The sequence below is a fragment of the Cucurbita pepo genome, chromosome LG06 (assembly GCF_002806865.2).
Source record: "Cucurbita pepo subsp. pepo cultivar mu-cu-16 chromosome LG06, ASM280686v2, whole genome shotgun sequence".
NCBI classification, from domain to species: Eukaryota; Viridiplantae; Streptophyta; class Magnoliopsida; order Cucurbitales; family Cucurbitaceae; genus Cucurbita; species Cucurbita pepo.
The window spans coordinates 2481187-2501513 of record NC_036643.1 but is presented as its reverse complement, the minus strand read 5'-3'; the positions used below and the strand labels follow the sequence as shown (position 1 = coordinate 2501513).

At 35.1% G+C, this 20327-nt stretch overlaps 2 protein-coding genes, 1 long non-coding RNA gene and 2 other non-coding genes across 8 annotated transcripts; all 5 read left to right on the top strand.

Moving 5' to 3' along the window:
• The first annotated feature begins 2101 nt into the window (after positions 1-2101).
• LOC111796450 lies at positions 2102-3123 on the top strand. The gene is made up of 3 exons (XR_002815350.1): positions 2102-2156; positions 2591-2683; positions 2780-3123. It is a non-coding gene; the product is annotated as an uncharacterized LOC111796450 (long non-coding RNA).
• TRNAR-CCU lies at positions 2632-2704 on the top strand. Its single transcript has one exon. It is a non-coding gene; the product is annotated as a tRNA-Arg (tRNA).
• TRNAR-CCU lies at positions 2821-2893 on the top strand. The gene has a single exon. It is a non-coding gene; the product is annotated as a tRNA-Arg (tRNA).
• A 3331-nt stretch (positions 3124-6454) lies between the features above and the next one.
• Positions 6455-13083, top strand: LOC111796479 (pre-rRNA-processing protein TSR2 homolog). 4 transcript variants are annotated; one of them, XR_002815360.1, is made up of 7 exons: positions 8178-8442; positions 9229-9317; positions 10290-10403; positions 11543-11706; positions 11795-11824; positions 12142-12210; positions 12968-13083. XR_002815360.1 is itself a non-coding variant. In XM_023679114.1 (6 exons), the coding sequence occupies exons 2-6, from the start codon at positions 7033-7035 to the stop codon at positions 11823-11825; spliced, it is 588 nt and encodes a 195-aa protein (XP_023534882.1). In that variant the 5' UTR covers positions 6455-6601; positions 7009-7032; the 3' UTR covers positions 11826-12107. The 4 variants fall into 4 exon arrangements, 3 of the variants coding, with proteins under 3 accessions (XP_023534882.1, XP_023534883.1, XP_023534881.1); XM_023679114.1 differs by lacking the exons at positions 8178-8442; positions 9229-9317; positions 12142-12210; positions 12968-13083 and adding exons at positions 6455-6601; positions 7009-7222; positions 7817-7905 and having other exon boundaries at positions 11795-12107; XM_023679115.1 differs by lacking the exons at positions 12142-12210; positions 12968-13083 and having other exon boundaries at positions 8166-8442; positions 11543-11668; positions 11757-12107.
• A 1961-nt stretch (positions 13084-15044) lies between these two features.
• Positions 15045-19645, top strand: LOC111797295 (O-fucosyltransferase 7-like). The gene is made up of 12 exons (XM_023680274.1): positions 15045-15441; positions 15801-15899; positions 16107-16188; positions 16309-16376; positions 17034-17122; positions 17199-17379; positions 17451-17579; positions 17699-17832; positions 17911-18124; positions 18853-19037; positions 19122-19217; positions 19303-19645. The coding sequence occupies exons 1-12, from the start codon at positions 15283-15285 to the stop codon at positions 19466-19468; spliced, it is 1602 nt and encodes a 533-aa protein (XP_023536042.1). The 5' UTR covers positions 15045-15282; the 3' UTR covers positions 19469-19645.
• The last annotated feature ends 682 nt before the right edge of the window (positions 19646-20327 follow it).

Sequence of the window (20327 nt, the reverse complement as noted above, 5' to 3'; positions counted from 1 at the left end):
ATCCTCTCTTCGAACAAAGTACATCATAGAGCCTTCCTTGAGGCCTAATGTAGCCCTCGAACCGCCTCCCTTTAATTGAGCCTTGACTCCTTTCTCTGGAGTCCTCAAACAAAGTACATATTTTGTTCGACACTTGAGTCATTTTTTACTACATCTTCGAGGCTCACACCTGACATCTGCGAATTCTATTGACATGGCCAAGTTAAGGGCATGACTATTTTAAATATAACTTAGTTAAAACATATATTTAATGACTACATTTCCAAATGGATGTCAAACGATAATAGGTATAGTTGTCGTTGACTCAGCTAGAGAATCAAACCTTTGCTTGACTCGTCTTAGACATAGTTTCATTTGAGTAAACATAATCAATTATAGTTTGGCCTCCTTCCTATAATCTTTTGTTGGATTTGGGTTTGGGTTTTAGTTTTTATTTGATTTTCTTAATTTTGAATTATATCATTTCGTTATGTCTTAATACATTATTTCTTGTGTACTTGATTTTAGTTCAAAAGGCTTTCACTTCGTGCTTAATAAGTTTGGCTTAATGTTTTGAACAAAAGTTAGGTTAAGACACTTTTCGTGAGTAGAAAGTGGTAGGTTCAACTCTTATTTAGTGCAACTTTATTTATTTTTTAGCAAGGTTTTTAACATTAGTTCGTATGTCGTAGGTTTGACCTCTACCTGGGACACCTTTATATCTTGGTGCATGTGCATCTCTTGACCATTGGTGCTGGTAGCTTAGTAGATAGAGTGTCTATTTCCTGACTACAACTTCCTACTTGGCATTATTTTATTTTATTTTTGGGCGCCTTTATATGTTGGTGTATCTCTCAACCAATGCCTTTGACCATTGACGCTGGTAGCTTAGTGGATAGAGTGTTTGTTTCTTAGCTTAGTAGATAGAGTGTTTGTTTCTTAAGTAGAATGTCATAGGTTTGACTCCTAACTAGCGCAATTTTATTTTTGGACGCCTTTATACGTTTGTGTGATGCATCTTTCTACCACTAGCTCAACTATTGGTGCTTGTAGCTTAGTGGATAGAGCGTCTGTTTCCTAAACAAAAAGTTGTAGATTCGACCCCTACCTGGATTGATTCAAGAATAAATTTTAGTTTGATTAAGGACTCCATTATAGAATAAAGACCTAACCATTAATAGAGAGGCGATGGGAACGAGGGAACACGTGAATACATAATATTTTATTGAAAAGGAATCCTAATAATTCATTGGGTAGGATGGCGTAAGGAACCCAAGACCAATCCATTTATTATGAGAAGTCGGTTCATGGGCTAACTAACCCGAGAACCGAAACACATATAAAAAGAGGAAATATTCGCCCGCGAACACTTCAATTTTATTAGATTTTATTTTTGGACGCCTTTATACGTTTGTGTGGTGCATCTTTCTACCACTAGCTCAACTATTGGTGCTTGTAGCTTAGTGGATAGAGCGTCTGTTTCCTAAACAAAAAGTTGTAGATTCGACCCCTACCTGGATTGATTCAAGAATAAATTTTAGTTTGATTAAGGACTCCATTATAGAATAAAGACCTAACCATTAATCGAGAGGCGATGGGAACGAGGGAACCCGTGAATACATAATATTCTATTGAAAAGGAATCCTAATAATTCATTGGGTAGGATGGCGTAAGGAACCCAAGACCAATCCATTTATTATGAGAAGTCGGTTCATGGGCTAACTAACCCGAGAACCGAAACACATATAAAAAGAGGAAATATTCGCCCGCGAACATTTCAATTTTATTAGATTTATAAATTTGGGTCGATCAAATATAAGACTAGATAAAAAAAGNGGAACCCGTGAATACATAATATTCTATTGAAAAGGAATCCTAATAATTCATTGGGTAGGATGGCGTAAGGAACCCAAGACCAATCCATTTATTATGAGAAGTCGGTTCATGGGCTAACTAACCCGAGAACCGAAACACATATAAAAAGAGGAAATATTCGCCCGCGAACACTTCAATTTTATTAGATTTTATTTTTGGACGCCTTTGTATGTTGGTGTGGTGCATCTCTTGACCATTGGCGACAACCTTTGTATGTTGGTACATCTTTCGACTACTAGCTCAACCATTGGTGCTTGTAGCTCAGTGGATAGAGCGTTTGTTTCCTAAGTAGAAAGTCGTAGGTTTGACCCCTACTTGGCTCGATTTTATTTTTGGATGCCTTTGTATGTTGGTGTGGTGCATCTCTCGACCATTGGCGACAACTTTTGTATGTTGGTACATCTCTTGACCACTAGCTTAACCATTGGCGCTTGTAGCTCAGTGGATAGAGTGTATGTTTCCTAACTAGAAAGTCGTAAGTTCAACCTCTACTTAGCACGATTTTATTTTTGGATCATTTTATTTTTTTTGATGCTTTATATGTTGGTGTAGTGCATCTCTTGACCAATGGTGCATGGTGTTTGTAGCTTAGTGGTTAAGTGTTGTTTCTTAACTAAAAAGTCATATGTTTGTCCTCTACTTGGTGCAATTTTTTTTTTTTTTTTTCTTTTTGGAGACCTTTGTATGCACGTGCATCTCTAGACCATTGACAACCTTTGTATGTTGGTGGTCGTAGGTTTGACCCCTATTTGGCGCGATTTTATTCGTTGGTGGTTGGCGCTTGTAGCTCAGTGGATAGAGCGTCTGTTTCCTAAGCAGAAAGTCGTAGGTTCGACCCCTACCTTGCGCGATTTTATTTTTGGATGCCTTTGTATGTATGTGCATCTCTCGATCATTGACAACCTTTGTATGTTTGTGGTCGTAGGTTTGACCCCTATTTGGCGCGATTTTATTCGTTGGTGGTTGGCGCTTGTAGCTCAGTGGATAGAGCGTCTGTTTCCTAAGCAGAAAGTCGTAGGTTCGACCCCTACCTGGCGCGCTTTTATTTTTGGATGCCTTTGTATGTATGTGCATCTCTCGACCATTGACAACCTTTGTATGTTAGTGGTCGTAGGTTTGACCCCTATTTGGCGCTATTTTATTCATTTGTGCTTGGCGCTTGTAGCTCAGTGGATTGAGCGTCTGTTTCCTAAGTAGATAGTCATAGGTTCGACCCCTACCTTAGTCCATTTTTATTTTTTTAGTTTGACCCCTATTTGACGCGATTTATATGTTGGTACTTGGTGCTTGTAGCTCAATGGATAGAGCGTCTGTTTCCTAAACAGAAAGTCGTTTAACCTCTACCTGGTGTGTTTTTAATTTAGTTTGTGAAACATAGTATACTAGATAATAGTAAAAAACCATAACATTTTATTTATTTTTTATTTGTTATTTATTTTTTATTTGTTATATATGCATTATTTAAAAAAAAGTGTGAAATTAATAAGTCATATATTGTAAAAAAATATATAAATGGTCAACTAATCGGTTAACCTTTATACACGAGAGAAGTTCAAGGACGGTGAATGGTTCGGTCAAGAATAATATATGTCTAAGTAAAAAATATAAAAGATTTGGATCTGATGCTCGAGTTTGTGAAGCTTTTATCTTATTAAAAAATAAAAAATAAATATTTTTGGTTGAAAAATCCAAATTCTTTTGTTGAAAAATTCCAATTCAAAGTTGTCTTTGGTCTCAAGCAAGGAAGATCAAAATCCCAAAACGGCATCGTTTCGAATGGGCTTTGAATTTCCACGCCGCCTTCACGGAAAATAAAAAACGTTTTGGTCATTTCCATTGCGGCGGAAAATGAAAAAAAGAATTCAAAAGTGGAGCCCACCTGAAAAGTATCATCCAATCAAAACGCTCCATTTGTCCACGTCATACTTTTACCGTCAAAGCCTCTCTGTTTCTGAGAAGTTCCGAAGAAGCCTCATATGAACCCTCATGAAACTTCACTCCTCTTTTCACCAATAATACCGCGTTCTTTAAATTTCAAATTCCAATTCCTGTCAAGCACCAAAAACGACCTCCGCAATGGCGAACTTTCACAGATCCAAATCCGACTACGACGATCGCCGCCGCTGCAAACGGCATCCGAAGCACCACCAATCTCCCGGCGTTTGCTCGCTCTGTTTGGCCGAAAAGCTCTCGCAAATCGTACGCCGTAAGGCTTTCGTGTTTTCGGCGTCGTCGATCTTTAAAAAGAGTAGATCGATGGCGTTCGCGCCGAGATTGAGACGAGGAACAGAGAGTGATAGTGGAAAGAATAGTAACCTAGGGTTTTGGTCGAGGTTTCTTAGACGGCCGCGACGGAAGATAATGGAATTTGAAGAGGTTTTGATGCACTCGAGAACTGTCGTACAGAGGGACGTGCATGGCTGAATAGAATCCGCTCGATTCCGCTGACTTGAAGATACGCGAAGATCGTAATTTCTTCATACGTTTTTTAATTCTCTTTTTTCCTTTTTCTTCTTCAGATGCAATTCAATCGTTAGGGTTTCAGAAGATTTTGTTTCTGTATATATGTAATTAAACCATACGAATTTGCTTAGAAACCGCCTTCCATTCCTTTTCCCTATGATTTTTTGGATTTTTTTTTTTTTTTTTTTTTTTTTTTTTTTTTTTTTTTTTTTTTTTTTTTTTTTTTTTTTNGTTAACATTTCGTTTTTTTTTTTAAATAATTATCGCATGCTAAACTTTTTTTTTGTATTTTTTAAATCTAATTTCAAAAACATCTAAAAAAAAATTTAATATTCTCCTCCACCTACTCCGTAAATTATTATGAAGAAATGCTACGCTACAATCAATATCATATATTAAAAAGTTAATAATAACTAAAAGAATAATGTTAATTTCTTATCGGAGATGAAATAAAGTTTAACTAATTTGATCAATTAACTTTAATTTTTTTAATATATTAATGACATAATAGACTTAATTAATTTATTAAATCTCTTTTAAAATTTAATATCAACTCGACATAAATTTAAGAAATCGAATTACTATACTTATAATTTAAACTCAAAATAATATTTTTAAAAAATAATTTTGTTTAAACGTAAATATTATTTAGTTTTTTAATTTTTAATTATAATTATGCATAATATTTATATTAAGATGGTTTTTGTTTTAATAGAATAAATTTCAATAGTAATAAATATATTTAAATTAACATTTATCATTTTCTCACAAAGAAAAATAATAAAAGAAAAAACAATAAGGACTTAAATATGAATGGTTATCTCTTGTATTTGATAAAATTCATTATGAAATTAAATATATTTAAATATTTAAAATTAATATTTTAAAGTTTTATACATAAATAAATAAATAAATTTCTCTTATGAATTAAATTTTGGGTTTTATTGGCTTTATTTCTGAATATTTTATATATTAAATTTTTTTAATGCAATGTTAAGCACGAGAATTTAAACATTGGACCTTTAAAAAGATAATACAAATACAGGTTAATTATCGTTCAAATAATTAATATATTATGATTAATGTGAAATGTTATATATAATTGTATTATTTAAAAAAGTTTAAATTAAAAATAAATTAATTTTCGACATAAAAATATCTAACTTATTTTAATTTAAATTCAATGAAAACAAGGATTAGGTTTAATTATTGGAGTTTGTATTTGACACGCTCATCCAATAGATATTCAAAATATATACCATAATTTATTATACGTATTCAAGACAATNAACAATAATAATTTATTAATCTATTAAATATTGAGAATAAAAAATTATTATAATTATCGCATATTATCATAAGATAATGTACAAATAAATTGATACCAACTTTGTTCTTTATTAGGTTAATATTGATATTTAGGGTTTCTAATGAAAAAAATATATATTAAATATTAAATAATTTTTTGGGAGCGATTGGACTCTGATTGAAAGAGTGATAAAGTTCTTTGTTCAAATTAACAAGAGGTGCTTAAAAAGTAGAATAGGTTGAGTTTGACCGAATCACTCTAAAACTAGTATCATATTTTCTAACTCTTTCTTATTTAATTTCAAAATTATTATTGTAATTATCATATTTTTCTAGGACAAAATCTACACCCTAATTATACGTGCATGCACAAACATATATTCATATACATATACGTATACACGCACACACATATATACATAAAATATAATTATCTTTGTTTAATTTTTGTAGTTAAATTATAAGTTCCGGGCTTGATAATAATTCATCCATAAATTTTAATAAATAAAAAGTATGAAGGTTTTTCTATTTGTGTTTAAAATGTCTTAATTTTAAAATATTACGTGTATTTAATAGGCCGCAATAGATTAAAGAATTTAAAAAATGAATGAATCAAGTAAATAAAATTAAATTTAAATAACATTAAAAAATTAATTTTGTGGTCCATATATTTATGAATTTTAATATATATATATATATATATATATAGTGAACACTATAAATTATAAAAAGAAAATATGAAGACGTATTTAAATATAAATAAATGTTCGAGAGATTATTATTATTATTATTTTTGTTTTAATATAATAAGTAGACACATGTTTAAAATTTTCAATTTCCCCTTTTCTTCTCCAAGTAAACGGCATAGGGCTCAGCTCATATCTTCTCGGTTGTGAAGCCCTCTGAATCGCAATCGCAGCTCTCTTTCGATCGCTCATCGCCCTCAATTTCATTCAGCGCTCTCAGCTGTTTCAAGGTTTGTTCTTAATAATGTGTTTGTTTTTGGCTTGCTTTGCTGATTGAATGTTTGTTCTAGATTTGTTCTACATTTGATCTTGCTTTATGTCACTCATGGTTCGAAGTGAGCAATTACGCGATGAATCTCTCTCTTTCGTTTCATATTTCTTTATGAAATTATCTCTTCAATTGTGAACTTGTTATTTTGAGATACCGAAATTCTGTACAACAGTCAAACTATAGCAGCTTCGTTGTTTGGCACACGATTAGTCCTAACTTGGTTGGAAATCTTCTCTTCGTTGAAAGTTTTAAAAAGGGGAAGAAAATGTGTTTTGTTCCTTGTTATGTGCTCACATAATGATAAGACAGACAGACAAGAAGATTACGTTTGTTATTCTACTTGCTCTTTGATAATTGGGGTTTTAGGGTTCTGCGTTTGGAGGCGGAGAGATGGAAGGTGGCGAAAACCGCCTTCTCCCAGCTGGTGCTTTGCCATTGTTCCAGGAAGGCATCGGGTTGGTTTTATCTCGTTGGTCAGCTCTTCAATTGGCAGTGGAAAACGAGTGGGGCGGTCGGGACTCTCGTCGTAAAGTCGAACTATTATGCTCTGACATTCTCACATGGTTTACTCAGAACAAAGGTAATTTTGGCCCTTTCCACTTGGGTAATCTTTTACCTTCCTTCGTGCATTGTTCCTCTTTCTGCAGTTTCTCAGGTCCAGTAGTGTTGTTTATTGCAAGCAATTAAATATTTATTTGTTGTAACTTCGTGAAGAAGCAGTTTGTATAATCATAGAAAGGGAAAATTCATTTAGTGGCTTAATAAGCGTTTTAAAATGTGCACAAAGGTGCGTGCCTAGGCATGGCCCCGACGTCTCGCTTCAAAGAAGTAAGGCTCCCCCAATGAAGAATACCCGAGGAAATCTCCCTTAATTACTTTTAAGAAAGAAACTCATGAATATTGTTAAAAAGCATTCTGAAATAAACTTAAATTTTTCATCATCTTATTATATGTAATGTTTTTTTTTCTTTGTATATAAAAAAAATTATATGTATATATCTTTTGTTTGGTAAAAAAAAAATCCAGAAATATAGTTTCTAGCTTGTATTTTCTCTGATATTCACTTTGGTCGTAGTGGAACTTGATACCATGTAAGCAAGACGTTTATAGTTCCACATTAGAATACTTCATTTTTTTATTTTGATCTGAGAGAGTTATAGTTTTTATCTTGCAGAGCCACTATATATTGATGATTTAGAAATGATTCTTGATGAAGCTTTGCTTTCGTTGAATACTCAGGTTGATGATGGTAGCATTGAGGAGGTATATTTTATACCCTTCTCAATTCTTGTTAGTCTTTGTGGAAAGCCCTTTTCCTCATACTTCAGACCTAGTTAATACAATTTTTTTTGCTCGAGTCTAGTTGAAATTCATTTTCTTAATCAAATAAATTTATTGTATATTGAGTTTGGTTATTTACAAATGACTTACTACTGTTGATGGATATTTTTTCTACCCAAATTGGCTCCGGTTGGTTCTCNGAAAATGTGTTTTGTTCCTTGTTATGTGCTCACATAATGATAAGACAGACAGACAAGAAGATTACGCTTGTTATTCTACTTGCTCTTTGATAATTGGGGTTTTAGGGTTCTGCGTTTGGAGGCGGAGAGATGGAAGGTGGCGAAAACCGCCTTCTCCCAGCTGGTGCTTTGCCATTGTTCCAGGAAGGCATCGGGTTGGTTTTATCTCGTTGGTCAGCTCTTCAATTGGCAGTGGAAAACGAGTGGGGCGGTCGGGACTCTCGTCGTAAAGTCGAACTATTATGCTCTGACATTCTCACATGGTTTACTCAGAACAAAGGTAATTTTGGCCCTTTCCACTTGGGTAATCTTTTACCTTCCTTCGTGCATTGTTCCTCTTTCTGCAGTTTCTCAGGTCCAGTAGTGTTGTTTATTGCAAGCAATTAAATATTTATTTGTTGTAACTTTGTGAAGAAGCAGTTTGTATAATCATAGAAAGGGAAATNCGTGAAGAAGCAGTTTGTATAATCATAGAAAAGGGAAATTCATTTAGTGGCTTAATAAGCGTTTTAAAATGTGCACAAAGGTGCGTGCCTAGGCATGGCCCCGACGTCTCGCTTCAAAGAAGTAAGGCTCCCCCAATGAAGAATACCCGAGGANTGTGAAGAAGCAGTTTGTATAATCATAGAAAGGGAAATTCATTTGGTGGCTTCGTAAGCGTTTTAAAATGTTCACAGAGGCGTGTGCCTAGGCATGGCCCCGACGTCTTGCTTCAAAGAAGTAAGGCTCCCCCAATGAAGAATACCCGAGGAAATCTCCCTTAATTACTTTTAAGAAAGAAACTCATGAATATTGTTAAAAAGCATTCTGAAATAAACTTAAATTTTTCATCATCTTATTATATGTAATGTTTTTTTTTCTTTGTATATAAAAAAAATTATATGTATATATCTTTTGTTTGGTAAAAAAAAAATCCAGAAATATAGTTTCTAGCTTGTATTTTCTCTGATATTCACTTTGGTCGTAGTGGAACTTGATACCATGTAAGCAAGACGTTTATAGTTCCACATTAGAATACTTCATTTTTTTATTTTGATCTGAGAGAGTTATAGTTTTTATCTTGCAGAGCCACTATATATTGATGATTTAGAAATGATTCTTGATGAAGCTTTGCTTTCGTTGAATACTCAGGTTGATGATGGTAGCATTGAGGAGGTATATTTTATACCCTTCTCAATTCTTGTTAGTCTTTGTGGAAAGCCCTTTTCCTCATACTTCAGATCTAGTTAATACAATTTTTTTTGCTCGAGTCTAGTTGAAATTCATTTTCTTAATCAAATAAATTTATTGTATATTGAGTTTGGTTATTTACAAATGACTTACTACTGTTGATGGATATTTTTTCTACCCAAATTGGCTCCGGTTGGTTCTCGTTAGAATGGAGTTCTTAAGAGAGATTATGAAATATTTGCCTCCACCTCTTAGTCTCATTGCACAATGCTTATGGTTGGAATCCATAGAGATGTTATTGAACTTGTAGCTATTCATTGCTTTGGTTGTGACTTCTGAAGATATTGATCGGTAGATGGTGGTGATTTTATGATACCTTCGTAGTGAAACCTTATGTAGTTCATTAATTTTGAATCTAACAACTTGTTACATCTACGTTAAAAGTGAATTTCTTTTCTTTGGAATCATTTTCAATTTTTGCCAGAACTAACTGGAAAAATACTTGAGAAGTTCATGATTTCAAATACATTTGTCCGGTTGCATTATTTACCAGTTCAACATTGTGAGATCCCACATCGGTTGGGGAGGAGAACGAAACATTCTTTATACGGGTGTAGAAACCTCTTCCTAGCAGACGCGTTGTAAAAATCTTAAGGGGAAGCCCGAAAGGGAAAGTCCAAAGATGACAATATCTATTAGCAGTGAGCTTGGGCTTGGGCTGTTACACACGTTCTCCTTTATTATAGTTCTTGGTTGAAGTAGAAGAATAAGATACAAAATAGAAACAGATGGAGAAAAAAGAGGATGGGGGTAAAAGTTGAGTGAGGTCAATGATGCTTGTGTTTAAAATCACTTCTGAAAAGTGAAATGTGTTCCTATCTTGTAGCTCCTTCAAGAATTGAGTCGTTACTCTTATTAATGGATTTTTGTTTCTTGTGTTTCTTCCTAATAATGCAGGTAGCTGAAAGATTGATTGTCATGCATGAGGAATGTCTGGATGGTAACTTTAGCTCTATCGAGAAGTTAAGGCAATCCCCTCTTCCTCAAGTTGCTCGTTCTCACGTTAGTCAGGTAACATGAATGTTTGTCCTAAACCGTTTCGTTTTTTCATAGGCTCACTTTTGAAGTCAAAAGTATATGTTAAAAAGGAACTTAATGTCCAGTAGTGTTATTCCTTGGTATACATTGCCGTAACTTATGGCCAAAAGAGGCAGTCTAGATGGAGAAAATGACGAAGATGGTAAAGAGAGGGCATGGAAGAAATTGGTGGTAGAAAAATGTAGTGGAGCNATACATTGCCGTAACTTATGGCCAAAAAGAGGCAGTCTAGATGGAGAAAATGACGAAGATGGTAAAGAGAGGGCATGGAAGAAAATTGGTGGTAGAAAAATGTAGTGGAGCTAAGAGAGGAATGTGAATGAGTGTAAGCTTCGTGACCCGAACTTGATTGACTAGATGTGGGTTTTGGGACTTCAGCTTGGGCGCGGGACTGTTTAAATGGCAAAGAACCCCTTAGTCGCCGAGTCTAGTTACTGTCTTTTTCCAAGTACTTTCGAATGCAAGGTGCCGTTTCTGTCTTCTTTGTTAGACTGGAGGCCTTTCATCTAGCATGCTCTCTTTTGTGGGCTTGTTCGTTTTTCTTTCATATATATTCTTTTCAATTTCAGTCTCTTATCGAAAAATAATAATAACTCGTGGAATAAGAACTTGCTGAAGAGATTTTGTCACAGTCCGATACCACCACTAGAAAATATTGTCCATTTTAACCCATTCTGTATCGCCATCAGCCTTACGATTTTAAAACACGTTTGCTAGGGAGAGGTTCCACACCCTTGTAAGGAATTCTTTGTTCCCCCCTCCAACCGATGTGGGATCTCACAGATTAAAATGGCCACTTACGCAGTTTCTGCATCAGCTCATTTCATTACGGGTCGATCATANCTGTATCGCCATCAGCCTTACGATTTTAAAACACGTTTGCTAGAGAGAGGTTTCCACACCCTTATAAGGAATTCTTCGTTCCCCTCTCCAACCGATGTGGGATCTCACAGATTAAAATGGCCACTCACGCAGTTTCTGCATCAGCTCATTTCATTACGGGTCGATCATAATTGCATCTTTGAGAAAATGTCATTCATACTACAAAACAAACAAAACATTTGCTTCTTGTATAGAGTATCTTCTAATCTTGACATTGATGAATTTTAAAGGTTATGAGCGATGATGATGAAGAAGAAGATGAAGAAGAGGGTGGTGATGTTGTTGTTGGAAATGGAAGGAGGGATATGATGGTGGATGCCACACAACCCAGGCCTGTCAATCAGCCCACTCCAGAGGCCACAGCAGAAGCCGAAGATGGATGGGTGCAAGTCACATCAAGAAGAAGTANTACAACCCAGGCCTGTCGATCAGCCCACTTCAGAGGCCACAGCCGAAGCCGAAGATGGATGGGTGCAAGTCACATCAAGAAGAAGTAGGGGTACAAGAAATTAGTAAGAACCCTACTTTTAATTATCTATCTCTACTTAATTCATTTACCCTTTTTTTTGTACTGGGCACTGGCCATCAATTTTGTTTCGTCCCAAAATATACAAAATGTTAGAATCCAGCTTGTGGGAGAGCTCACTGTGGGATGGTATGCCATTGCTTTCTTTAAGTATCATATTTCTCCCCCATGCCTTCTGGTTACTCCATTATATACCATAGGTGGTATAGGTACGGTAGTAAGATAGAGTCTGCGTTTTGAACACCCGTATCTAAAGATTTATATCTTAACTAGTTGAGCTATACTTAATTTGGTATGTGATAGATATACACGAAGAACACCAAATGATTAGAGGATGTTGATCCAAACTTGGTTGAATGCCAACGTTTCTTGATTAGTGAATTGTGGTAATACCTTTTGAACACTGTCTTTAAAGATACATATCTTAACCAGTTGAGCTATACTTAATTTAGTCTGGGATGGAGAAACACGAAGTACACTTTGGTTGAATGCCAATGTTTATTGGTAAGTGAATTGTGGTAATATCTTTTGAACACCTGTCTCTAAAGGTACATATCTTAACTAGTTGAGCTATACTTAATTTGGTATTTGATACATATACACGAAGAACACCATATGATTAGAGGATGTTGATCCAAAGTTGGTTGAACGCCAACGTTTCTTTGGTAATACCTTTTGAACACCCGTCTTTAAAGATACATATCTTAACCAGTTGAGCTATACTTAAGTTAGTTTGTGATTGAGAAACACAAAGTACATAACATGATTAGAGGATGTTGATCCAAACGTGGTTGAATGCAAATGTTTCTTGGTAAGTGAATTGTGGTAATATCTTTTGAACACCTGTCCCTAAAGGTACATATCTTAACTAGTTGAGCTATGTTTAATTTAGTATGTGATAGAAAACTACGAAGAACACCTTATGATTAGAGGACGTTTATCCCGCATTTCTTGGGATGCAAATCTTAAACAAATGGGAAGGGAAGGTTGAGAATGTGNCATGATTAGAGGATGTCGATCCAAACTTGGTTGAATGCCAACGTTTCTTGGTAAGTGAATTGTGGTAATACCTTTTGAACACTGTCTTTAAAGATACATATCTTAACCAGTTGAGCTATACTTAATTTAGTCTGTGATGGAGAAACACGAAGTACACTTCATGATTAGAGGATGTTGATCCAAACGTGGTTGAATGCCAATGTTTCTTGGTAAGTGAATTGTGGTAATATCTTTTGAACACTTGTCTCTAAAGGTACATATCTTAACTAGTTGAGCTATGTTTAATTTAGTATGCGATAGAAAAATACGAAGAACACCTTATGATTAGAGGACGTTTATCCCGCGTTTCTTGAGATGCAAATCTTAAACAAATGGGAAGGGAAGGTTGAGAATGTGTCTCTATTTTGCATCGGTCACTTTCATTTCATCAATAAAAAGTTTTTTCTTAGGTAGAAGAGGAAAGCGACCCATCCAACTTATTATCGTGCTCGACTTCGGTGGGCCGACCAAGGTATGTGTATGATAAATTTTGGTTTGAATAGGCATTTAATTAGTCACCCACACCCATATTGTAATGATTTTGAGGGAAGAAAGCTAGTTTGTGGATTTAATTGCCCCAACATTTTTCTATTGAAATTGGACCCATTCCACCACCCAACAACAAGCCCCTGTGTTTAATTAATTATATAATTATAAATAATTAAGAAAATTCAGTGTCGGTCTTGACTTCGAATAATTCAATTCTGTTCCGTATTGACTACGTTCACTTAGACCACTAAATATATTTAATTACTCACTTCACTTTAATTACCCATTATATATATATATATTATATTTATATAATGCACTAAAGTCATTAAAATTAGCTTAGCTTCCGTCCGACACGTCGTTTTGCAAAACCTGACAACTACGCAAACGCACGTGTAACACGAGGGAATTACAAAAGAACAGAAGGCTGCCCAGGGCCCACTCGATTTCACCAAAAGTAACAAGGATCGTGTGCCACGTGGTGTACGATGATACGCTGAAAGCTTCTTTTCTAATCCATAATTATAGCGTAAAGTTCCCAACTCGAAAATTATAATTTTATATTTAAAAAAAAAAAAGAGAAGAAATTCGGACTTTATTTATTCTTCGTTCATCACGAACAAAAGTTAAATGAGTCGAAGTTCCATACGAGCAACCTGAATAGTGTTCACAACCTATCTCCCTATTTAAGTTGACTTTTTTTTTTATTAGTCAACTCGCGAACCAAAAGTCAACCAACCTATCTCCCTAATTAAGTTGACTTTATTTTTTTGATTGGTCACGAACCAAAAGTCAACCAAACAAATATTTGTTTTTCAATAATTAGTTCGAGATAGTCTAATTATCAGATCATATGAACACTCTTATATAATATTAATAAATAAATAAATAAATATATATTGACAAACTATTCCACGTCAATGAGAAAAATCAATACCTGACCTAAGAAGCACGTCAGAAGTCTACTGTTTCCAATAACACAAACAAGTTAAGCACAAAATCTTTTTAATTTCTATTTTTAAATTTTAAATTTTCAGATCACAAAAAAAAAAAAAAAAATTAAGATCCAGCTTTTATTTATTATTTATTTATTAAAAAAAGCCAAGAAAGGAGAAGACGACAGGATGATGATTACGTGACTTTAAAAATATGTCAGGTATTTACATTTTCCCTAAATTTAAATTAAATTAAGTTTAATTTAATTTTTAAAAATTAAATTTTCTAATAAATACAAAATACAAAATTGAACCGGAATAAACGTGAACCGAACCGAACCGGGAATGGGAATGGGTTTTGGGTCATAAAATAAGGGCACATGTGGGGGGTTAAATGTATAAATTTACGCACTCACGCCCATGCACGTCTCCCAATGTGCTGCATTGGGATCCAAGCTTTGGACTTTTTACCCCCTCAAATTTATTACTATTCCTATTTTTTTTACCCTACCTATACTTTTTACTATTAATTTATTACTCTATTTATTAATATGATGAAAATAAATTTTAACCGCTTGTTTGGTTTTTTTTTTTTTCAGAATTATTAGAATTATTTTAATTTATCTATGTAAAAGGAAATTCTTGGAAATTCCACGTGGAAATTATTTCCCATTTATTTTGTTTTTTTAACAAGTGGGACCCACTGGTGGTATTTTTTTTTTTTTTAAATTTTAATTTAATTCGTATAAATTACTCCCCTGCAAATGCTAACGAGAAAATAGTCAGAAAACCGCCCGAAAGAGAGTGGCAAAGTGTAAAGAAAGGGAAGAACAAAAAATCATCCCAAATTCAAAACCTCCCCGCTTCCCCCGAGCTTTTTCCCTCTAAAATGCTTGGCCGCCATTGTTTCAGCGATTGAGCTTCAGGAAGAGAGAGCGTGAGAGTCGTCTTCTCCAACGTTTCAGTTTGTAGAGATTGAGAGATGCAGAGGCCGCGGCGGAGAGCGGTGTTGGTCATGAGGAAGCTTCTAACGTGCACTATGTGCTCAATGGCGTTAGTTGCTGTGTTATCTGTTCCTGTCCAGATCTTTCCTTCATCCAGAGACGTTCCGATCTTCTCTCGATCTTACAGACTCCCTACGGTGATCATCAACCTCCAATTCATTTCTCGCATGTTCTTTCTTTTCTGTTTATTCTCTTGCAGCGGTTTTTGTTTTTTTTGGCTGTTTGTTTCAGTCGCGATCTTGTTCTTTCTGTTAATTTTATCTTCTTGTCACTGTTTTCTGCCTATGCGTGGTTTACTATTACTGTTTGAACTACTCTTCATACTTTTCAGAAATCGAAATCAACTTTATTTGTTCGTACTCGATTTCTTTACTTCAGTACTTTTTCTTGCTTCGTACTCTTTCTTCGTAAATGGTCAGGCAGATTGTGTGGTTGAAACGTTGTTTTGATTGATACTTCTTTTAGCTTTCTTTAAGTTTCTTTTTCATTTCTGTAGCAAGGTGAATTAAGACTTCGGAGACCGGTTCCAGAGCAAAGCTTGACACAAGAGCTTGCACCGCTTCGTTGGTCGAAAGCTCATCGTCTTTTTCACAAGGTAAAAACTATATAGTCATGCTTCATTCCATCAATGGAGAGGCATTTTGTTTTATTTTCCTGTTTTTCTTGACGCCTTGCCCAATAGAGGACTAGACGATTGCTTCACTTGTTTTGCTACCTTGCAATGGATGTAGATATCATACCAATGCGAAGTAGTTATGCCTTTTAACTTCTTTAGACCTGAAAGTTGGCTTGTGGCAACCAGACCTCAGCTTTGGACGCTCTTTGGAATCCTCCTCCAAATCGTGATTTCTTTCCCTGCACTGCGCCTAGTCTTAATTACTCATGTAAGGCAGTTCGGAATCGCTATTTGTTTCTCTTCATGAAATAAAATACTATGGTGTATTTACACTAGTATATGCTTGTTATTGTTGTTAATGTTATTACCTTGTTTTGGGGATTCTCAGCTCCTGGAAAGTCGAGAGGTTACCTTCTTGTTCATGCGAATGGAGGGCTTAATCAAATGCGCGCAGGGGTTTGTAATCTCTCTTTGTACCTTCTTCCTCATTCTCCTCGCATGATCTGGCCCGTGTCTGTATGAATAAGATTTTTTTAAATTAGGTCCATTAATGATGGATGAGCATGTGATTTTGTTAAATCTGATTCTAGGAGAAAATGTCGATTAAATGCCTGTGATGTAAGATAAACGTGTTTGGTTGAAACAGCAGGGGAATACTTAAGCGTTCCTACTTATGATGACTAATAAACATCTAATTATACACTCTAAGATATAAAGTCACAAAAAATTTCTTGGAGCCACAAAATAGCAATACATTTGAGAGAAATTTGGTAAATGGGAGAAACCCCTCGTTGGATGGGAGGACAAATGATTATGGGGGGAATATTAGAAAAATCCCAGTAACGAGATCAGTTTGTGAGATTAAAATTTATAATCTCATGAATTTTCTAAAAAGTCACGAGTATGTGCTAGTACTGCATTTCTATCTCAGAGAGAGAGATTTGAGTTAGTATAATCCAATAAGTTAGTTCACTGAGGTACGTAAGCAGTAGTTGCAGTCTCTGTTTTCGCATCGTATATCTTAAGCTTTGGTGAATAATATTATGTACCCATTAAACAAAATACAGTGTACACTTTTTGAGACTAAGATTGTTTCTCATTCTTAAATTGCAGATATGTGACATGGTTGCTATAGCACGTATAATTAATGCAACCCTTGTGATTCCAGAACTTGACAAACATTCATTTTGGAAAGACTCTAGGTAGATTTCTTTCATCTCTAGTTCGTCTTTTGTTTTTTGTCTGAAATTTTACAATTTATGTGTGTTTGTTATGCAGCAAATTCTCGGATATTTTTGATGAAGACCATTTTATTAATTCTCTTTCCAATGATGTTAAAGTCATCAAGAAGCTTCCTAAGGAGTTTTCTACCATTACAAGAGCAGTTAAGCATTTCAGAAGCTGGTCTGGCGTTGATTACTACCGGGATGAGATAGCTAGCATGTGGAAAGACTATCCGGTAGTGTAACAAAGTCCCCACAAACCTTTTCTCAACAATTACGAATGCTAATTTCTAATTTTCCCCCACAGGTTATTCGAGCTGCAAAGTCGGATTCTCGCTTAGCAAATAACAACCTTCCATCTGACATACAGAAGCTGCGATGCCGTGCTTGTTATGAAGCATTGCGGTTTGCACCTAAAATTGAAGCAATGGGAAAGGTTGACTAACAGGCCTTAGTTTCTTTTGCCTTCTCTTTTTCTTCCCTCTAGGGAGAAATGAATTTGTAACTTCTGTTCTCAAATATTTCCTGTAAATTAATGGATCTCATTTGTCATAGCTTTTGGTGGATCGTATGAGGTCTTATGGTCCTTACATTGCTTTACATTTGCGGTATGAGAAGGATATGCTCTCATTCAGTGGATGCACACATGATTTGTCTCCGGCCGAAGCTGACGAGCTAAGGATGATTAGGTACGGAGGATCTAGCAGGACTCAATATAGTTTCTGACTGTCTGATACCTAACATTTGGTTATAAATTAAACTTTCAGGGAGAACACATCTTACTGGAAAGTAAAAAACATCGATCCGAAGGAACAAAGATCCAAGGGGCGTTGCCCCCTTACTCCAAAAGAGGTTGGAATTTTTCTGAACGCTCTTGGATATCCATCGAGTACTCCTATATACATAGCTTCAGGTGACATATATGGGGGTGAATCTCACATGTCGGATCTCCAATCGCGGTATCCCTTGTTAATGAGGAAGGTATACCACACTGTTAGATACTTTTCACTTCTTGTATTATTATCTTTAGATGAAGGCCTTATTTAGGATGAGATTGGAATGCCTTCTGAAAAAGTGTTTTAAAGTGAGTGTTTCTTCTACAAGCACTAATTGAGTGCTTGTCCCAAAAGCATTTTTAAGGATTCTTTTACAAAAATTTTAGTAGTTTCAAAATCACTACCTCTTCGTGTGAGATCACACGTTGGTTTGAGAGGAGAACGAAACATTACTTATAAGGATTTATAAGTGTGTAAAAACCTCTCCCTAGTAGATGTGTTTTACAACCGTGAGGCTGACGACGACATGCAACGGGCCAAAGCGGACAATATTTGCTAGTGGTGGGCTAGACTGTTACAAATAGTATTAGAGTCAAACATCGGGCGGTGTGAAGGAGGTGGATTGTGAGATCTCACATCGGTTGGAGAGGAGAACAAAACATTCCTTATAAGGGTGTAGAAACCTCTTCCTAGTAGACGTGTTTTAAAACTGTGAGGCTGATGGCGATACGCAACGGGTCAAAGCGGACAATATCTGCTAGTGGTGGGCTTTGACTGTTACACTTCCACTCTTGCAAAGTCATCTAAAACTCACCGTTAAGCTAGGAAACCATAGGGGCATTGATGAAATTCAGTCACCACAAGCTCTGAAATAAACTATAGAAATTGTTATATCAATAGATTGTGCAAATGACATTGTTATCTATTATTCAGGAATTATTGGCATCCTCTGAGGAGCTCGAACCTTTTGTCCATCATGCATCTCAAATGGCTGCACTGGACTACATTGTATCTGTTGAAAGTTATGTATTTATATCATCATATTCCGGGAACATGGCTCGGGCAGTTGAAGGCCACCGCCGTTTCCTCGGACATAGGAGGACAATATCACCAGACAGGCAAGGCTTTTGGTAGATATAAATTTGAATCCATTTGTGCACATTTCATGAAATGGTTTTGAACTTTTAAACTTGACCAAACAGGAAAGCCCTTGTTCGGCTGTTTGACAAGCTTGAACAAGGAACCATGAAAGAAGGGGATAACTTAGCCACCCGAATCATTGAACTGCATAAGCAAAGGTACATTTCTGCGACAAATCCTAGGAAAAACATTTGTTTAATATTTGATTTGATTGAAGAAAAGGCAAACAATTATTTTGTGCAGGCAAGGATCTGCAAGGAAGAGAAAAGGCCCAATTTCAGGTACTAGAGGAATGGATAGGTTCCGTTCAGAAGAAGCCTTTTATGTTAATCCTTTGCCGGATTGTTTATGTCAGAGACAACAATCAAATTCATTGCAAGATAAAAAAAAAAAAAAAATTATTTATTAATTGACAAAAATTTGTAGTTTTTGATGTGTTGGTGTGTGTGTGTCAATGGAGAGGCTAAATTAGTTTTGTTACCACTACGTTTTCCTGCTGAGAGAGATGCTGTTTCAGGTTCAGGAGAATAATGCAACTTTCCCGTTGCCTTGTAATTTACATAATCAATAAACTCCACGAGTTTTGTTCATTTTATTTTGAGCTTTTATATCTATCTATATATATATATATATATATGAGTGTGTATGTATTGAAATGAATCTAATATTTAAATTTGTCAGAATTAATTATCCCTGGTTTAAATTAGGGACATTAAAATATATCTCAGATATTAGAGGTGTATATGGGTTGGGTTGGGTTGTTAATTTTTTTTTTAAGTTTTAAATAAAAATAATAAAATAACATCGTGGTTGAGGAATTTCTCCATTTTTGGGTCGGGTTGGGTTGTCAATTTTTTTTAAGTTTTAAATAAAAATAATAAAATAACAAAATAAAAAAAATGTATTGGAACTCTCCTAACTAGCCTAAATAGGAGCAAATCTATCAATACATAAGGATTTTTAATATATTTTATTTGGATCTAGTCAACTTGAGGGTTTTGCCTACGAACTTGAAACCAAAAGGATTCTTACTATATTTTATTTGGATCTGGTCAACTTGGGTTTTGCCTACGAACTTGAAATCTAATCGATTTTATTCGGGTTTAGAAAAAATGAACTCAACCCTACTCGAAATGCTAATCCAACCCAACCTTTATAGTTCAAGTTGGATTGGTCCGGGTTGTCGGATTCAATATACCCCTATTAGATATTAATATTTTTTCTCTTGATTAGTAATATATTTTATTTTATTCTCAAGATTTAGTTTT